We start from the raw sequence: 19,925 nt of genomic DNA on the forward strand, positions 1-19,925 counted from the left end.
CTGTAAAAGCTGTAACATCGGGAGGCCCCTTGTATTTTAGTGCAGTGGTATAACATCAAGAATGTATTGCACTATTTTGACGCAGTCTATGAAAGTTGTGTAAACAAGACAACACTAATGCTACACTTTGCATATTGAGACTATTGTTCAGCAGAGATTGACGCTTTTGTCTTTGATTAAAAAACAAGTTAGAAATGATTGAAACTGAGGAAGTAAGATGTGTTTTCTCCCTGGACAAACTTGGGTTGGATTGTGAGGGACACAGAGGTAGTGAGACGGCCACCCAGAATCCAGAGGTGTGAGACATGCCAACATGGCACCTAATGGCCAACAAATTGACTGCCCGACTGACCTACTCCCACTACAGTCAATCAAAGTAAAAGAGAAACAGAGGAGAGTGAGTAAGATGGTAGTGAATTCAGGTCATTTGTTTTTTTTTAAAGATAATTTACAATATTTTGATGATTCTAAGCTGGGTTAATTTTTATCTAAAGCTCAGTTACACAGAGGTCATCATTTCCCCTTTAGTGACTATGTATTGACTAGTGCAAAATGAGTGAGGAAATAGCACTATCAAATACAATGTAGTTTATATTATGATATTTGCTGGTGCATCTCACTTATGGAATAAAAATACTCGATGTGGAAGAAACCAGGTTGGCAAGATTTATTGAAAATAATATTGAATAAATCTGTATTCATTCAGAGAATGTTTGTTAGCTGAGAGTGACGAACTGTGGAATAGACTAAAATAGAGTAGACTAACTGTGTAGTTTTAAAGTAATAAACTGTAAAGACATATTTAATTGTTTATATTATTGTTGATTTGAAAAGGGAAAATGTACCTTAATCATTATTCATACAAATGTGAAAGCACCCTTCCTTCCATGATGGCAGCAGGAAAAGCAGGGTATTCCAGATGTTCTTCTCCTCAGGAATGCTTTCCCCCTGCTCTTCCTGGGTGATCCCAAGGCCTTCCCAGGCCAGATGGGAGACTCTACACTGGGGTCTCCTTTCAATTGGATGTGCCAGAAAACTGTTAAAGGAAATCGCCCAGGAGGCATCCTGATCGGATGCCCGAACCACCTCAACCAACGTTTGACAGAGCAGCTACTCTTAAACTGACTATAATACAGATATAGTTCAATTATGTTTTGTATTGTCCTTTTCTTTACTGAGATTTTTAAAATAATTTGTGTAGTGAGATTAAAGCAGAAATTGATTTTGTAACTATGGATAATGCAATCAGACTGAGTTATTGATAATGACTCAGAAGCCACAGTCTTTCTTTTGGTATACCAAACTTCCACTAAGTTCAATAATGTTTTATATGACCAAGATATAAATCATATGCTTAGCAAAGCCTGAAAATAAAAACTATTAATACACAATAAAATATTCATATACTATAAAAAAATATGTTTTTATCCTTGTTGTCTCCAGTTAGCCATGGATTAGGCTGGCAGAAATAAGCCTAAAATGGCATCTTAAAATCAATAACTCTTCAAACCAGTAGTCTTAAATACAAACATGTCAAAGATGCAAAAAAGAGAAAAGCATCGGATTACATTTGAGAAACTGGATTCAATTCATTTCATTTGTTTCTTGGAACAAACAATTAAGCAATTATCTAAATGTCTTTACTTTTCCGTGGGTCAATTGACTAGTTATGTTGCCCAACCCTTAATTTCTTCATAATGATATCTTGATGTTATTTGAATAAATTAATAAATCATTACTAAATAAATGGTTTGTAGGTAAACATTAATTTTAGTGTGGCCTTTGGCATCTTGTTAAGAGCCATTACATTTTGAACTGCATCTTCACCCAAGAACATAATCAAACTGAGACACGAAGAAGAAAGAGTAAAGGACTACATTTTTCTTTGTTTTCATTGCATTGGTACAAAGATGGAAAAGTAGCGTGACCCATGTTATATCCCAAGCAATGGGCTGAAGACATGCTGTGCTATTGATTGCTCTCCACAGACTTAATTGAAAGAAGGCTCCATATGGTAAGAAGCTATAAATTCTTCAGATCCTTTTTTTCTCTATTTCCTGGTTCTTTCTTTTTCTCTTTTCCCCTACCATCTATATAAAGAGAACAATGGGCTTGCTGTCTTTGGTTTGGCTGCTAATGGATCCAATACTTCGCCTTCATGGCAAAGTCTGATTAGAGGAAGAAAAAACACACTTTGTCATCGTCCTTTGATGGAAAGCCCTATCTGTCTGCATACAGGCCTGCGTGTGTGTGTGTGTGTGTGTGTGTGTGTGTGTGTGTGTGTGTGTGTGTGTGTGTGCGTGTGTGCGTGTGTGTGTGTGTGTGTGTGTGTGTGTGTGCGTGCGTGCGTGTGTGTGTGTGTGTGTGTGTGTGTGTGTGTGTGTGACACATAGTGTGATAGTAGTACAGCAGGGCTGAATAGAGTTTCCTGGGGGTTGTTTCAAAGGCTGACCAAAGGCTCACCCTTTTCTCTCCTTTCCTCTCTCTCCACCTCTTGTTTTGTCTCCTTCTCTGCGTCTTCGTCTTTTTCCATTCTACTATCAAAATAGTTTTTTCAAGTTACAAATTAAATGAAATAGCCACCATCTGTTCATTCTGGCCAATAATGCAATACTGAAGCAACAATCAGTGGCTTATTTAGCATCAAAAGTAGCTTTACAATAATGCATGTTGTCAGCAGTCCTTACCTTTCAGGGGTTAAGCGACCCCTTAAAGAAAAAAAGTCACTTTGAAGAAAGTGTGCCACCTAGTGGAGGGAAAACACAACAGCATATAATTGGGAGGAAGGAGGAAGGGAGGGGTCTGTATGAAGTAATGGTTACCAGATGTTTTGGTATTATCGCAAGGAAAAATTGTATTCCAGCCATAGTCATTTATCATGTTCACCAGTTGACTGGACATAGAATCCGCCAGACAGACAGAAAGGAGACATGAAGGGAGATAAGTGTGTGTCTGTGATGTGTGTTTGGGGGAGTAGGGGTGGGTAGGGGGGCTGTTGTTGTAAATGTAGATATTGGTATGGTCTTTAAAACTATTTGAAATGTCTCACTGTGATTTTAATTTAGGTTTTTGACATGTTGCAAATATACTATTCAAGTGTAATGACTGCAGCATTATTTAAGCATCTTATCGTAATATTTAGACACTCACAACACTTTGTGCAGGTTATAAAAAGACTATAGACTGATATGCAAGAATCAAAATCAGTACTATTTAATTTAACAACTCAAACTAAGAATGAATCAAACAATGTGTTTCCTGTGAGAAAGCTGTTTGGTCCTAATTGATTCATAACTGCATATGTTGTCACATGCACTGCTGAGCAAATTATGCATTCGAGTAGTATATGCTCAGGGTTTTGAAAAGAGATCGAATGTTTTGTTTTGTCTACAGTGATTTATAACATTTTACTTAATTTGCATGATCACTCACAGACTCTTCGAATTGGAAAGAGTTACCTTGAAAGATTACATAAGCTTTGAAACTGATCAACTGGTCATAGACATGACTTAACTAGTCAGTAGTCTGCAGTGACACAGCCAACTAGCTATCATTGTAGCAACGGTAGTATGCTGTTGCACCAAAGAAGGAGCTGTATCGTATAAACAACACAACATTTTCTTTGTTTGGTGATTTGTTGAGCTTTCACCTCTGGTTCTACATGCAGGTTTATATAATTTCCATGCAGGTATATTCCTTGTACCTGCATGTAGAACTATGGTATACAACAGAGTGTTCTGTCACTATTACTCGTTTTCCATACACCCATCATGGAACTGATGGAAGTTTACTAGCTACTTGAGAAGCTTGAACAACTTGGCTCTTCAAAATCACTGCCGAGTTGAGACACCACCGGAGCAGGAAATGAGTTTAAGTCTTACGTGCTACGCAGATGATGTAATAGACTACTGAGAGTGAAATGACCACAAATCTTCTTGAGGCTAATAGCAAGGTGAGTCAAGGCTTCAGTACAGCATCCTTCTGGAGGTGGTTACAAGGGAAAGAGCAAATCAGGCATTTATGCAACTCCCTCGGACACTGCCTAGGACACTCCTTTTTTAAGGAAATGGGTGAGGACCACTGTAGAGCTCACCAACTATAGGTTCAAACTAAAGGAATATGATCACTGCCAGACAACCCGACACCCAGAACAACTTTATGGCCTTAGACCCTGATCCCCCTGCTCAAACCCAAAGACGTCCATAAATTGAGCTCTGTGTCTGATAAGGGATAGATATGGGATTATAACAAAGTACTTTCTTGAAGAGCCTGTGAACAGCCCCAGCTAGGTCGCTTGGACTAAGTGTTTGATGTTGAAATACAACACACAGCCTCTCGTCTAATGTCAACTGGGATTGGCTGCAGCTCCCCCCATGACCCTCAAAGGATAAGCAGTATCCCTAATCTGTGCTTCATGTTATCTGTATGCAGAAGGTACTTGTTGTGAGTGCTTTAGTTAGGGCTGCATGATGTTTAAAATGTCTAAATCAAATCATTACAATGTGTACAAAAACGTGCTGTTATATGAGCTGCCTTATGTCATGACAATGTTGTAAATTGTGATGTGAATAGTGACAGTCTATAGTGGGCTTGACATGGCTTAGTCATGATTAAGGATGACTCTGGCTATCTAATCTAAAGATCACATCTATGAGAGGAATAGACAAAGAACAAATATTGTACATACTCTGATCTGAGCTCTGTTTGTGTTTCTTGAAGAGATATAATCTCTGCCTATACAAGATGTAAGTGAAGTAAACTGTCTGGAGTCTACTTTATTCAGTCTGTCATTGCCGGCTAACACCAGTTAACAGCTCTTTGCAGATATCAGGATGATGTGTTGTTAACACAAACTGTGCTAATGGATCAGTTAGAAGACTTTCACTTGCTGTCCACACGCATCATTACAGCAGATGTCTGTATTTGGTTGAAGCATTTACTGATAGTTCATGCATAGCAGTGTGGGGCAGTATTTATGTTTTAAACTATGCATGATGATTACACCAGTTGTCAGTGGTGCAGGTTTATATTCTTCTTCTTCAACTGTTTGTGACAATAGATATTGTTTTTTCAATTTTGCCACACATTCATACAGTGCATCTATGTGCAGCTAGAATGCAGCATGGAGCAGCCAGGGATCGAACCACAGACACTCTGGTTCGTGGATGACCCGCTCTACCCCCTAAGCCACAGCCGCCCCAGTCTGTCTCCATCTGTCTCCTCTCCTGATAACTGGGCTGTGTGAGTCACTTTACATGAATAACAAAGTAAAACAATGCAGAGGTGTGGCTGAAGTCAAACCTGAAGAGTAGTAACCGTACAAAACAGAGAAGAGGAGTAGCACAGCTAAAGACAAGTCCAGTATATACACCAGGCAAGTCTTATATAGAGACAAAGCAGAGAGTGACAAAAGGGGAAGCTTGTTGGAGTTAATTGAGCAGGATATTAATCATTTTCTGTCCTGGTTTCATAATTAATTCAAAAATAATTTATTCCTTTAGTCCAAATCTGCCTTTAAGTGGGACTGTGACCTGTGTGCGTGTTTGTGCATGCGTGTGTCTGTGTGTGTCCTGGTCACTGCAGGGTCGACTCTGTCTGACGCCAGCTCTCTCACTAATTATCTGCACTCCTGTCTTCACCCGAGGCCAGACTCAGGCCATTACATCTTGTGTTAGTCTTTGTCAGAATGAGAAAAATCCTCTCAAGCTTTTTTCCCCTGTCTCCCATCAGCATACCAACTGGGATGAGAGATAAGGCCTGATCAATGGTTGAGTGAATGTCAGCTCCATTAGATACCTTGGCAACGTTAAGACCAAGAAACATGTCAATATTGTTCTATGGGATCAGTTGAATGTGTATAGTATTTCTGTTTTCAAAATGAAAACAGTATCTAGGTTTCTAAATACACATTTCTTGGTTATGGCAATTGAGTTTATATCTGGGTAGAATTGGGCAATTGACACAACTGTCTCTAAAAAGTTTTCTTAAATCAGCTTAAATCTGATAGAGTTGGGTAATCTTAATGTTATCTTTTATGTTTCTGTGTTTGTGATGATTTCCTCATGTATTCCACAGTAGAGCTATGTGTAACAGGACATAGCCTAGTTTAAATGCCCTTTATATGAAACTTTTTATGGATTTAACAATGTCAGTATTTACTTCAACACGCTCTAATAATATTTGCTAACATATAGGTAAAACCATTCATTTTTCGGTTATTATCAGTTGAGAAAAACAATTAGTTTGAGCTTTTGATTTTTATTAGTGAATATAATATAAATTCAAATGTTAAAAAGGTTACTTAAAGATGTGAAAATCAGGATGAGTCAATGATTCAAGAATGATAACAATTATTATAAAATAAAAATAAAATATAATTAAATTATACAAAAAAACATTTCCATTGTAAAAAATTTACCAGTTTGAATTTGGGTAATTTGGGACATTTGGTTATGTGAGACCCCTAAACCTCAGTCTGGCTTTTACAAAATCTAGTCAACAGTATTTTTACTACAGGTTACAATGGATATCATGTGTCTGAAATCACATGACTTCATGGGGCTGATGTCACAGAAAGGGGCGGGAGAAATGTCAATCAAAAGCCCTCCCCCAATGATATAGGATTGTGACAAGATTAATGTTATGGATATAATCTGTCATAAATTAGACAATGTTCCTAATTGGTATCAAATTGTTTGTGATGTATTCAAGCAACTCAATGTGCATTGAGTTGTTGAAAATTTGTTTTTAAATTTGTTGTTGTTGTCCTACTTTATCAAAAATTATTGATAATGTGCTTTTCTAGTCTTGATGAGCACTCAAAGCACTTTACAGTACTGTTTATTGCCATTCACCCATTCTTACACACAGGGTTCACAATCTTGCCCAAGGACACTTCAGCATGCAGATGGGGAAGACTGGGATCGAACCACCGACCTTCTGGTTAGGGTGACTGCTCTACGCTCCACCCCCTACTCCCTCAACCCGAACTCTACCCGCTCTCTACCCCTTCAGCCACAGCCACAGAGGGGCTAGAGCGTGACAGCATGCTTCGGGTAATCTGGGACAGTCATTTCAATTCTCTAAATGGGGTAAATATGCATTTAGGGACTTCCTGAAGTAAAATAAAATGATAAGATAAGAGATGTAGCATATGGTCTGCAATGGTGGGTATAGTGTGTTTCTGTCTGTTTAAACTGATCTGGTCAGTTAACTAGCACATAATTAGCTCTCTAAGACAGAGATGATCCAAAAAGCACAGACGATTGTCTGCCCAGTGGTCTGCAGCGATTGGTTTTACCAAACATGTGAAGAAAACAATGGGGGCTGATGGGTCTCTCACCTGCAAGGACTGTTTGTTCACTGAGTAGCCCCAATATAATTACTCAATGAATAAAATGTTGTTGTTATTTTTGCTTGCTGTTGATTAAATTTCAATTGAAAAAAAAAAAATTGTGCTACACCTTTAATAGAATGTTTTTAATGGATTATATAGTTTATATATTTAGGCTATGGGTTCTTTATGAAAGAAATATGACTTTTATATGTCAATATGAATTAATGACATTTCTATAAATAATATACTTTCTTATTCTTTTTCTTAGTAATATTTTTTACAATGCTTTTTGATTAAAGCTTTTTTAAAGGCTAATACAAGTGTCCCAGATTACAAAGTGACCTTTCCCAGATTATGAAATTAAGGAAGACTTTTCTTTTTTGGCACAAACAACACTTCAAGCTGTACCATGTCTCCTCTGAGTATGATATCTCAATTATTATATACTACAATTACATATATTATATGTTGATCTAATGTCTAAAACAGATATCGGAATAAATCACAGAATGCAAGAAATGTCCGGGATTACTCAAATTCACCTTCCAATTTAATTCGATTTTACACCTTTTTGAATGTGAAGAACATCATCTAGCCTGTGCATAATTTTGGACAGCACGCTTTTTCATTATGATGTGAGAACATTATTATTCAGCTTTAACAAAGGGAGCCCTTTTCACAAGCTGAACGAAACAAATTTGAAAGATGTCTTTTACTTCTTCAGTAGAGCTCTATGCCCGTTTTATTTCTGAATCAGTCATTGACCACCTAAACGTAAGAAAGAAGCCCAGTTTGCACCAGTTACTATAAGCAGGTGGTGGTTTATTCAATTTATGACACTGTTTACATCCCACACTAGAAGAGTCCTACCACATTTTCCACAGCACAACATGGACACTTTTGCATTACTGTGACGTCACCACATTTACAATTCAAAGTTATTAGAGGAAACACAGAAGGAGAATTTCACATAAGCCTACCTTGTGGTACAATAAGAGGAACAGTAAATGTCCGCTGTCACTCAGAGGCTGTTGTGGCCATCGGTCCAATTGCACATAAAAATATATAATCAAGTACATCAAAGAGCGCGTCAACACCCAGTGTGTGTGTGTGTGTGTGTGTGGCTGTTTGGCGAGAGAGAGAGAGAGAGAGAGAGAGAGAGAGAGAGAGATGGTTTGGCCTATCCCCAGCGCATTCTGTTTTGCCTCAGAGGAAAATTCTTTGCCGCACACCATTGTAGATTATTTAATGAGGTCTTCGAGAAGCTGACAGCGAGAATATCTGTCGCAAAACTGGTTAAGTTAGACGCACCAGCGGCGCGACGATTGTAAGAGTAGACCCTATCGATTTATGAGGCCAAATATACACATTATTAATAGTTAGTATGTTATTTTAACCCCACCGACCCCACTGATCTGTCTCTAATGCACATATGCTCTTTAGCTCAAGCCCACAGACATTTATTGTATTTTCAATTAGTCTTCCACTGACATCAAACATATTGAATTACTAGAAAGGGGTGGTTGACATTTTCCACATCAAGTGTAGATGTAAATTACCCGTTTGTGTTATTGTTTTCTATTAAAATCTTCAGTCAAAAAAACAGAACAAAGAATATGTGATTCATGGGAGTTTTCTCTGTCGAGGAAATGATGGTTCAAAGTTAAACCTTTACACAGCACAAGAGGTCTCTGCTAATGAAAGTAGGGGAGTGATCTCTACCCAATAAGCACGCCAGTGATCTTCGGAGACTCATCGATATAAAGTAAAGGGAGCTTTAGGCTACAAGTTTGTACAGCGTCTACGGTTCTGTGTGAAGCTGAGACGACAATGGCTGCATTACAGTTCCTCAGATCGGGTCGATGCTGTCACACTCTTTGAGGGCAGAGATGGTGGAAACAAGAGTGCTACTGTTTGAGTTCCAGAGCCCAGACATGTTGAGGCCACCCTGTGCGTCCTTTACTCTTCTTATCGCCCGCTGATGAGGAGAACAGCGACGAGGACGATGATGATGGTGATGATGACGATGAAGTTGTCTTTGGGATCTCCACCTGCAGACACAATTTTGTATTTAGATTATGGAGACGATATGGTGCGCTTTTTAACGCAAAATCCCATTTTTGCAACATGTATCACTCTTATTTTATGAACACAGACAATGAGGAAATCATTCCGTATTCACATAACTTTATTCACTTTGCTCATTTCTCTTAATTCACTATGCATTTAAGATTTGAATCGTGTAGCCTACAGATGAAAGCGAGTATAGGAACCTGTCTGCTTGGACACCAGCTAAAGCATCACTTTCCCTGCAGCCGGAATCCATATTGTGTAGGCTACAGCGTTTGGTTAATGCACCAGAACAAATACGAGTTACACAAATGACTTATTGCTATACACATAACACACTCTTATATTGCAACGTTGAACTAAGATGCGTGTCAAAGCTCCATACTTCACCATCCTTTGATTGAATGAACAAACTTTATTGAACAAAATGTGTCTGCAGTTTATTTTATAATAGTAAATTGCTCTCATCCGCCTGCCTGCATATGTGTTAGTGTGTGTGCCCATGTGAATAATCGAACGGTTTTCATGTTGCCACTCCACATAGGAAACGGCTTCTTCGGTATTTTTTGCCCAATCCGTCAAAAAAATATATAAAAACTTAAAAATAAAAACAGACGACTTTAAGCATAAGCTCCAGCGGTAATAATCATTATCATAGACTATACTACGAGGCCTACTACTACTACGGATATACGCTAATAATAACAGCCATCATCATCGGCCTAGTAAGCTAATAATAGTATAATACTACACCACAAAGAATGATAAAGGTGATGAAGGCTAACAAGTCATCCATCGAAGACTAACTGAAGACTCTAATGTCGCTATATTTCAGTTGCGCCATAGACTGGCCAGGTGCACCCTGCCTCAAGCTCTGTCAGCTGGCTTTTGTGTGCGCGTACAAGCGCGTCAAGTCCATACGATCCAAAATAAGTCTGATTTTAAAAATCCACACCATATCCACACATTGGGCCTTATGCAAAAACCCACAAGATGTTTTAAGTTGCCGCATTCATCAGTTTTGTCGTATTTTGACTTTTCTTTTAGGTAATAACACAATTGACAGATTCGTATATTAGTATATGTACACTGGACGTGACGGGAGCGCACATAACGAGCAGATCGTTGTGAGCGCCAGGTGGGTGTGCATTGTTGACACACATGACAAGCTGCTCTACACGCTACATAAGGGATGTCAAGTTATTTAGCATGCTGCATATTGAATAACACTGCAATGAACAAACTCGTTCCATTGCACCAGCCAAACCCTTGACAATGCAACACCACCTATTATGGGACGGATTTTCTCAACCAATCAGTGGCAAAGAATTCCCCTTGATCTTCTCCCGTTGCAGTCATCAACGGTGTTGAATGTGCTCATCCACATTCAGTCCGTCTGTTTGCGTTGAAAGACGAGATCTTTAGGATTTACACCTGTCCCGACTCTCCATTTTTCTCATTTTAAAATATGACGACGACGGTAAACACACTAAATTCCTCCAGCCACCATCATAGAGACGAAATGCAACACAGTAGCCAACATTTGAACTCTTCCAAGTTCCACTATACTTATAGGCGACTATTTATATGTTATATATGATATTTATCATCGTAACTGATCTGAATACTTTGTATTACCCGAGAAAATAAATCTTGGTATGGTGCTAAATGAAATTTTAAGTAAACACGTTACAAAGAAAGAGTTCAATAGAAGAGAGCTCAGCAGTCCTTGATGTTGGTGCCGTCCCAGAAATGTGCTCTTAATAAGCTGCTATACAAGATCAAGGTTTGCTTTAAACTGCCAGATCTATAAATTCAGAGTGACTCTGTCTACAAGAAAACCATAAAAAAAAAAAAAATCAAACCAACCAAATCTACCATTTCGATCCAGTTGCATTAATTAAACCATAGGATTGTGAAATGCGAATGTTGTGTGTGTAGGCAATTACTGCATAAAATACAACATCTGCACAGTTAACATCCAATCGCAATTTTTATTTAGAATTGTATAATGTACTTTTCAATAACAGTCTAACGCAAGTCCCTCTTTGAATGCGATCTGTTCTACTTTTTTTAACCAAACAATAGCAAAAAACAGTAGGCCTAAATATTATATAAAATATGATATATTAAAAAGCGAACAAGATAAGAGAAGATAATACAATAACAACGCACGTCGATAAAATAATACCTGGATCTGTGAATAACAAATTATAATTTTACACTAGCACTAGATTTTTAAGTAATATTAACAGGTCATTTATTTCACGTTATCATTTGATAAACATCTAAGATGTTCATCTATTATAATAATAAGTCACTGTTGATAAAGAATAAAATAAATGATAATTAAGGACACAGTGTCTCGTAGTTTAAACTGAAACCTTACTAAATCGCCTTGTCGAAACAGCCATTCGATCTTCTCTATAATCTCAGACGTGTGGTGTGAATATGACCGAACAAGGCTTTAGTCAGTGTTTAGTTATTCGTGAGCACTTCCTTGGAGGGTTTTTGAAAGTTCTTGCAGCACATCTGTGACACCAGTTTTTAGTCCCACTCATGTAACAACACTGAGGTTCACTCTAGGCTACGAATCACATTATGTCCTCCTACCGCAATTTCCATCCCAACGGGTTTCACTGAAAGTAAACAACTATTCTGTCTTTGACATTGACATGACAAATTAAAGATCTCTATATCTTGCACATTTACTCACAGAGAACCAAACGTCAGGTAAGGCACGGAGGTAGCGATAAAAACGGTTTTGTCTCCAACAAATTGAAGTCATGTCGTTATTCAGGCGATAACAAGCAGGTCTGTCACTAAAGTATTCTTACTGTTATAAGTCTTAATCTATTGCCTGTATCAGATAGTAGTTATAGTATAGATAATGGTCTAAATTTACATTCGAAATTAGTTTGCAGCAGCGATGTGATAATATAATTAGGATTAAAGATTAAATAAAAAATGTACAATGTAATTGCCTACATAAAATTATGCAAATTGTAGCCTAAAATAAGTAAAAGTGATTGAAAAACATCATTGTGTAAAATCCAGCAGGATCCCGACCCTGTCTGTAAAGTCAATTGATCACAGACGAAATCAATTGATTATTCCACTACAGAACAACAAACTGAGTAAATCCACATCAAGCAAATCTGAAACAAACAAAAACGGAACAGTGTGGATTAAGACAAACATCTTAAGAATTGTAGTTCTTAGTTATAAATTTCCCCTTGCACAAAAATGTTTATTGTAAACTTCCTGAAATTACTGAGTTGGAAACATCAGCTACCCCCTTATTTGAAAGTTTAGAGGAACATTCAAACAAACTCAAACTCACTTATGTAGCCAACATTTAGATCATTCTTGTAAAGGCTTACCTATACTACAATGAGGCTCAAACTTTTTAGCTTAATATAACATTTGAAGGATTTTTCTTTGTAAAATATGGGACTCATATTAAATATATTTTATTTCACTATATGTGTCTCAGTTGTAGCAGGAGAGTGTGTATTTAAATCAAGGACTAGAGATTTATTTAAGACTTGACATGAGTTATTAAAAGAAATACATCCTCCTATTAGTGATTGCAGTTTGAAATGTGAGGGAAAATGCTTTCTGGCTTCCATTATGCACAACACTTCCTATAGGCAGCACGTTAGAGGGCGGACAGGAAATAATTATTCTGTTCTGTCCTCTTCTATTCTATTCTGACCTTCTGTATTGTCATATATGGTTGTACATAAAAGCTCCCTTGATGGTCTTAAGTTGAACGTTTGCTCTGAACGAAGTAAAATGTGGTAGCCATTTATCATGAGATAATGTGTGTGGAAACAACATGCAGCTTTTGTCAAAGCTTAAAGGCATACTAGAGTTCTCTTAGTGTATAAAGGTAAATCATGACCTTTAGGCAGCAATTAAAAAAAAGAGGATATCTCCTTTAACTTAAATATGATTATAGCAGCAGTATGATACTTTTGGCTGCAGTGCTGAAAAGAGTGCATATTGATGTATACCAATGTATGTATATCAATTGTACTTCTGTGAAAAAGGCAAGCAAAGGCATTTGAATTTGATTTAAATCTCTTGGATGGGCCAAATACTCATTATTTGGACACTGTAGGGCTTTGTTAAGCTGCAGCGATAGGATGTGGGCAGTAGAATATAGGGATCAAAACTATGTAGATAATATAACAGACATTACAAGTAGCATTTGGGCAAACACGTATATGTTACTGCTAATTCTCCCCTTAGCAGGTACTGGTGTGCAGAATGTTTAAATTTCTCTCTCAATGCACGGGGCTATTAGATTACCTCCTAATAAGTGCACTAGCCTATGTGCGAGTGTAATTCCTTGAGTGGTGTTTACTTTGCACACCCTGATGTTTTTAGCCTAGTGTAGGTTATCTTAGCTCTAGCTGTCTCTCCTTCTCACGGTGAAAAAAATGTAGCCTAACAGAAAAAGATTTTGGAGATTTAGAGAAAAGTGTCTATTAATGTGGGGAGTCAAGTTGAATTTTGTGTAAAAGGTTATAAAATAACCACTTGAAAATTAAAACTCTTACTGAAGAATTCAACACTGTCTTGTCGTATTATTACTCGCATCGCATGGATGTCTTTCACTGAGAGCGAACTATTGTAGGCCCATCTGTCTTCCCGTCCTCAGTAAACTAGGCTGTCGCCACTCGGCACATTATTCGTGGATAATGAGCCAAATCAGTGCCGCAAAGCTCTGGTTTAAAACGCACTTAATTACGCCGTTTTATCATGGTGCAGAAAATAGGCTATTGAGAAGTAATAGAAAATAATTTAAAGAAATGTGGCGGCAACCCCACCGGGAAGTGATGACAAATAAGCTGTATACAGACCTTTGACAAGAGCCGTGCAGGATCGCACATGAATTCCGTCGAAATAGCGTTATAATATTTGACATTTTAAACATTATATTTACATAGTAAAACTAACATTCTGCATGCAAATGTGTGTGTGTGTGTGTGTGTGTGTGTGTGTGTGTGTGTGTGTGTGTGTGTGTTCTACATATATGCAATATGCACTGTCTAATAGAACCATAATGACTGATTTAGTCCTTAAGATAATGAACAAAATGCATATTTCAATTGCAACATTTTCGGATTCAGACATTGCCTTTATGAATAGCCGAGCTGTGATCGTCAGACCCTGCTGAGAACTGCCCATGTTCTTTTAGGCTAAACGCAGCAATGCAGAGTGACGATAGTTTTGGCCTGAATCTGCAAGTAAAGCGGAACTATAACATTTAACGATGATGTTTATTCTCATGTTATTACCAAAGCTCTTTCAGGATACATTATGTCACTTAAGTTCACAAGTTCTTAAACTATATCCCTGTGCACATGCTCTTACCGCCTCTCTCTTCCTCCGCTCCTCTCGAACCTCCGACTTTTTCAGCTCGGCCTTGAAAGCCTGTGTGTCTCCGTGCTGTCCGTCCTTGTCCAGGATGTCCATCAGGTACGAGATGTAGCTGGTAGCCAGCCGCAGTGTCTTGATCTTGGACAGCTTGGTGTCTGCCGGGACGTTGGGAATACACTCTCTCAGCTCCGCAAAGGCCGAGTTAATGCTCTGGGTCCGCCGCCTCTCTTTGCGGTTGGCCGTAGGTCTCCGCTTCACAGTCCGAGGATGTGTGTGGTGGTGGAGGTGCATACCGACCGTAGCTCCGTTAACTGAAATGGTCCCGGCCCCCGGAACCAAACTGCCGGGCCCATAGTGGTGGTGATGATGATGGTGGGGGTCAAGGCCGCCAGTGGACCCGCCGCTGTTGTTGCCATGGTACTCTGGACTGTAGCCGGGCGCAAGGCTGTACTCAGTGGGAGACATATCCGCGTGGCTTATCAGCCAGCTCGTGAAGTAAGGAGGAGCTCCGGAGTCCTCGTGACATCGACTAGCAGTCGCAGCATGCAAGGAATAGTGATGGCTGTCGTGATGGTGCATGGCCGGGTGGTGAGGGAAGCCCGAGACAAGACTCATGGTGACACAAACACGCACTCAGGAGCCCCCACCACCCAGCCACACACACAGAGACACACACAGAGACACACACACACACACACGCACACACACGCGTGCGTCTTTGTCGGATGCTGCAGGCTCGCCTTCGCCGTTTAACGGTTGTCCGGAGCGGATAGCATCTTGAGGAGGCTCCTCAGCGGGGTCCGACAGGAGCGACTGGAATGCAGACTGTCACGTCTGCAGCATGAGGCTGCACCCGGGCTAGATCTGTGAATGGTGGGCTGCTCGGTTCTGTCCACACAACTCCTCCTCTACAACATTGTTCCTCTCCTTCCACCTCTCGTAATAAAGTCACAGCAGCTCGTGTTACTCCTTTTCCTTCTCTATGGGCAAATGCATCTTTTTCTTCTCTGAGTCAGCTGGTAACAGTTGGTAGTTGTATGCCTCAGAGTCCCCACTGGCAAGGCAGAACCTTTCTTGGCAAGCACCGGGTCACCACTGGCTAGTCGATACTGAGCTCTAAAGACAGTCTGTATGAGGGAGGGAGAGACCGTGTCTGAGTTACTACGTCATCTCTACTACCGGGGAGGAGAAACTGACTTCTCAACATTCATCAACCAATGGCAAATCTCACCCCGACCCCGTCTTCGTGGTCTGTTTGCTAGTCCTAAACTTCAGTGGGCCTGCTAAATAGACCTGCTGCCACACACACATCGCCTTTGCACCACTGCAACCATTACAAGGTCAAGAGTAAGTGAGTTGGGAGTTCTGTAGCTTATGTGCAAGAGGCTGCCCGAAATGTTTACAAAATGAAAACTAATTATTTATTAATGTATTCTAAAAGTTTTCAACTCTTTTTTTTTGCACACAGTTTGAAATGCTGCTCTCCTGTTATAACGAGGTACATGCATGTTTGACAATAATGTCATAATTGAAGCAAATTTATGTTCACGCAAGGCCGAATGTTCTCCACATTACCAGACATATGTTGAACCAATTCTATTTGGTCCTCTTGAAATGTCTTCTTGTGTTATTGATAGACTGTCTTTTAAAATTACATCTAAAAGGCGACCTATGTTTGGGAAAGTTCAATTCAGTCCTACGTCTCGCCCACTTACCGGTTATGTGTTCATGCTGATTTAAACACCGAAGCAGTCGTCGGTGGATTGCTGGACGCTCGCTTTCCACAAAAAGTGTGGCTGAAAAGTTCAGCGGAAAGAAGTTACACTCCAGAAAAATCCAAAAGCTTGAAAGAGTTGATGATCTGGCAGCAGTAACCGCAGACGACAGAGAGGAGGAGCGGCGCAGCTCCAGCAGCACAGCTACCAGTGAGTGTACTTTAAACACCAGTCAGGTCCTGCGACATAAGCTATAGGGACATACAACAGGAGGCTCGTTGGAGTTTTTTCAGCAGGATAATTCTGATTAGTCATATTTTGCTTATTCAAATGTACTAATTAAAGTCGGCAAATTCTGTGTGATCAGCTCAGACCGACACAATTGTATTGCAGCGAGATCAACTGAAGGATGTCACTGAATTTAAAATGTTTCTATATCACTATTTTATTACTGTTCAGTTTGATATCTAATCGCACTCCCTGCACCTGCGAACATTTAGTTAAAGAGCGGAAAGTAAAAAGTAGTCAATGTTCACCTTTTCTTGTCATAGTCTACTTGTTGGCGACCATATTATTCAATTATACTGCAATTTTCGGCTGAAGCTACTTTGACATTGGCTGTACAATCGAACATATCCTCTCAACCTACAAAATGATCATAAATCTGGAAGAGAATTAAAACAATTAGACCCAGAGTATTGCATTACAAATTATATAAATATAATGTGTCATCGTTACTATTCCATGTATAGTTCTACAAGTCAGCATCATTTATCCTCTGTTTACTACACGATTCTTGTCAAGTGTGTCCTGTGTGATGGTCTGTCTAAAGTCCCCCACCGCCACTGCTGGTATATTCTGATGGGCCCCGTTTGATTGTGTGTTATTACTTTGTGTGAATGGTTACACTCTGAAGGCCGACAGACAGGAGCAAGCACGTTTTGCAACGAATGACAGTTCTTTTTTTACTTAAACACATTTATTAAATTGCTAAAACATGTGTTTATATTTAGTTTCACATTCACACAGGTATATAGGAAAGAGGAAAATGTTTTATCCAAAGTTAATCCAAATAACTCCTTACTGACCATCAATAAAGAAAATCTTGGAATAAAATCGCAATGCAGCTTCGTTTTTGTTGGCTAAAATGCATCAAAATGAAAATGTTATACTAATATATTTCATCCCAATTATCATTTGTTAATGTTTATATGCCTGTATTGATAAGCATATTATTATATTTATTTGTGATAAAATGTAGGTTAATTGCATTGTACCAAATGACTGCAGTCTATAATTAGAATAGATAATTTGTTAAATATCGTTATAAGTCTTTAGCTAAAAAAACATGAATGCATAAAAGAGGTTTATTATTAAATATTATGATGCGTTTGGATTAACCTTTGCTGTCCCTCTAAATGAATCATTTCTACTGCCTCCAGAGGACCCCTATTCAGAACAAACTACTATGAGACCATCTCCAAGCTCAGAAATTGCAGCTTAAACATTTGCAGTATAATCTTATGAATGAGCGTTTTAAAACGAATAACTATAATTCCAAATAATAAAAATAATAATAATTATTATAATAGTAATAATAGCTTTAAGAAACACATACTCCACTGAGATATAGTCGTTGCCATTCCATACAGTAAAACTTTTACATTTCAGCTTTAACAGAAAGTTTGGCATCCGAGCTCATATTGTGATCAAACCCCGTGACCACTTCCCCATGACAAAAAGTCCGCCGCTATGCCAAGGTTTACGTGAAGTCTTCCTTTTCATTTGTCTCTATTCAACGGCCAAGGTTATTCTTTATAACTTGTCTAATAGACTATGGCAATTATGTTCATATCATCTACAGTTATCTCAACCTATTCAGTTATATAGCGTTCTTTCTTTTACTTAAATATGAATCGGTAGTTTAGGTGCGCGGTTCTGTCTTCACAGCTACTTCCAGTTCAGCCCAGAGAGAGAAAAGGAGAGCTATCAAATTACTTCCCAAAGAGCTGTGGTTGTTATGACTGAAGAATAAATTACCTTAATAAATCAAGTTTTCTAGTTTGATCTTAATTAAAATAACAATTAGAAGGCTAATATCCCTTTTGTTAGCAGTCCCAAGGGAGTCAAATTGGTTGCTAAATATTCCATCACAAGGACATGCAGGAATATTATTCTCCACAAATATTCAGTTAGTGGGGAAACATCTGTGCACCGTATATGTATATATCCTGTACCAAATCATGGCCTTTATGAGCTTTCCAACAAGTTGATATACGCTTTCTTGCCACTCCAAAAACCTGCTAAGAAAAAAGGAAATTGACCAAGCTGTTATGAATCTAGGTGGAAATCTTTCAAAAATAAATGAATAAATTGCAGCAAGCACAGCTGGAGCAGCATGTTGCTCTGCTGATGAATGACTCTGACCATTGATTAAATATTTAGGATAAAGCACTCAGTGTGACACATGTTTAATGCTGGAATATTACAATAAACAGTAATACTGTTACAATTTATATCTTAGTAAATGTTAGTGTATAAAATGCTGTTTGTACTTTAATAGAAATCTAATGGAAGGATTATTTGAATGAGTAGGTCACTTTAGGTCGGAAAATGTTCAGATATACATTAGCAATGAAAATATCTTTAAAGACACACCCCCTAATTTTTTTTACTGTGTTCAGTAGCAACCAAAACTTGAGAAGGTGTATCTTTAAATCAAAGTATGAAAAGGGAAAAACTAAGTTGGCTTAACATATTTGAACCTGAGCTTTAGGTCTGGTCATGGCCAATGTAATTGAAATTTGTTTAAGGGACATGCTGTACATCTACTAACCCTTTAATAGTCACTGAAGAGCGTTTGAGGACCTCTGAAGACCTCCCAAAGACCCCTGAAGACCTATTCAGGGATCCTGATGGACATATCTCCAGGATCACTGTAATTGGGGGAAAAAACTCAAGAACTCACTACGTCATTGGAGTGACTCTGTTTATGTTTGCATGCAAGCAACATACTGAGCCATCTCACTTTCTTAGTTATCAGCTCCACTCAATGATAACACTATTTTGTTATTTAGACCCAGGGAAGTGCTGTTGAGTTTGATTCTGAGTAAAAATGTCTGCTGCCTAGACAGCAGAAGCTATATGCTGAGGATTGTTTTTCCAGAAATGCACTCTCCAGGCTGGTGTCAATCCCTACTTTTGACCTTACAAATGCAGTACTAGATGATCTTGAGTCTGAATGACAAACATGTATATTTACAACAGCAATAATCCGAAACATGTATTGCTTTGCTGGGAGTTATGGAGAGTACGTGGCTTTGGGTTGTTGATACTGGAAAGAAGAGTGTTACTGGTCATAGCCAGTTGGCAGGAAGGCTTCATTATCAAGACCCTCATCTTGCATACCACAT

The 19,925-nt window shown here is 38.7% G+C and overlaps 1 protein-coding gene across 1 annotated transcript; it reads right to left on the minus strand.

Moving 5' to 3' along the window:
* Window positions 1-8,031: 8,031 nt before the first annotated feature.
* hand2 (heart and neural crest derivatives expressed 2) lies at window positions 8,032-15,879 on the minus strand. Its single transcript, XM_034608184.1, has 2 exons — window positions 14,792-15,879; window positions 8,032-9,387 (listed from the first exon to the last, which is right to left on the minus strand). Exons 1-2 carry the CDS (start codon window positions 15,410-15,412, stop codon window positions 9,244-9,246), a joined length of 765 nt encoding a protein of 254 aa, XP_034464075.1. The 5' UTR covers window positions 15,413-15,879; the 3' UTR covers window positions 8,032-9,243.
* Between the last annotated feature and the right edge of the window lie 4,046 nt (window positions 15,880-19,925).

This window comes from Hippoglossus hippoglossus, chromosome 1 (genome assembly GCF_009819705.1).
Source record: "Hippoglossus hippoglossus isolate fHipHip1 chromosome 1, fHipHip1.pri, whole genome shotgun sequence".
Classification (NCBI taxonomy): Eukaryota; Metazoa; Chordata; class Actinopteri; order Pleuronectiformes; family Pleuronectidae; genus Hippoglossus; species Hippoglossus hippoglossus.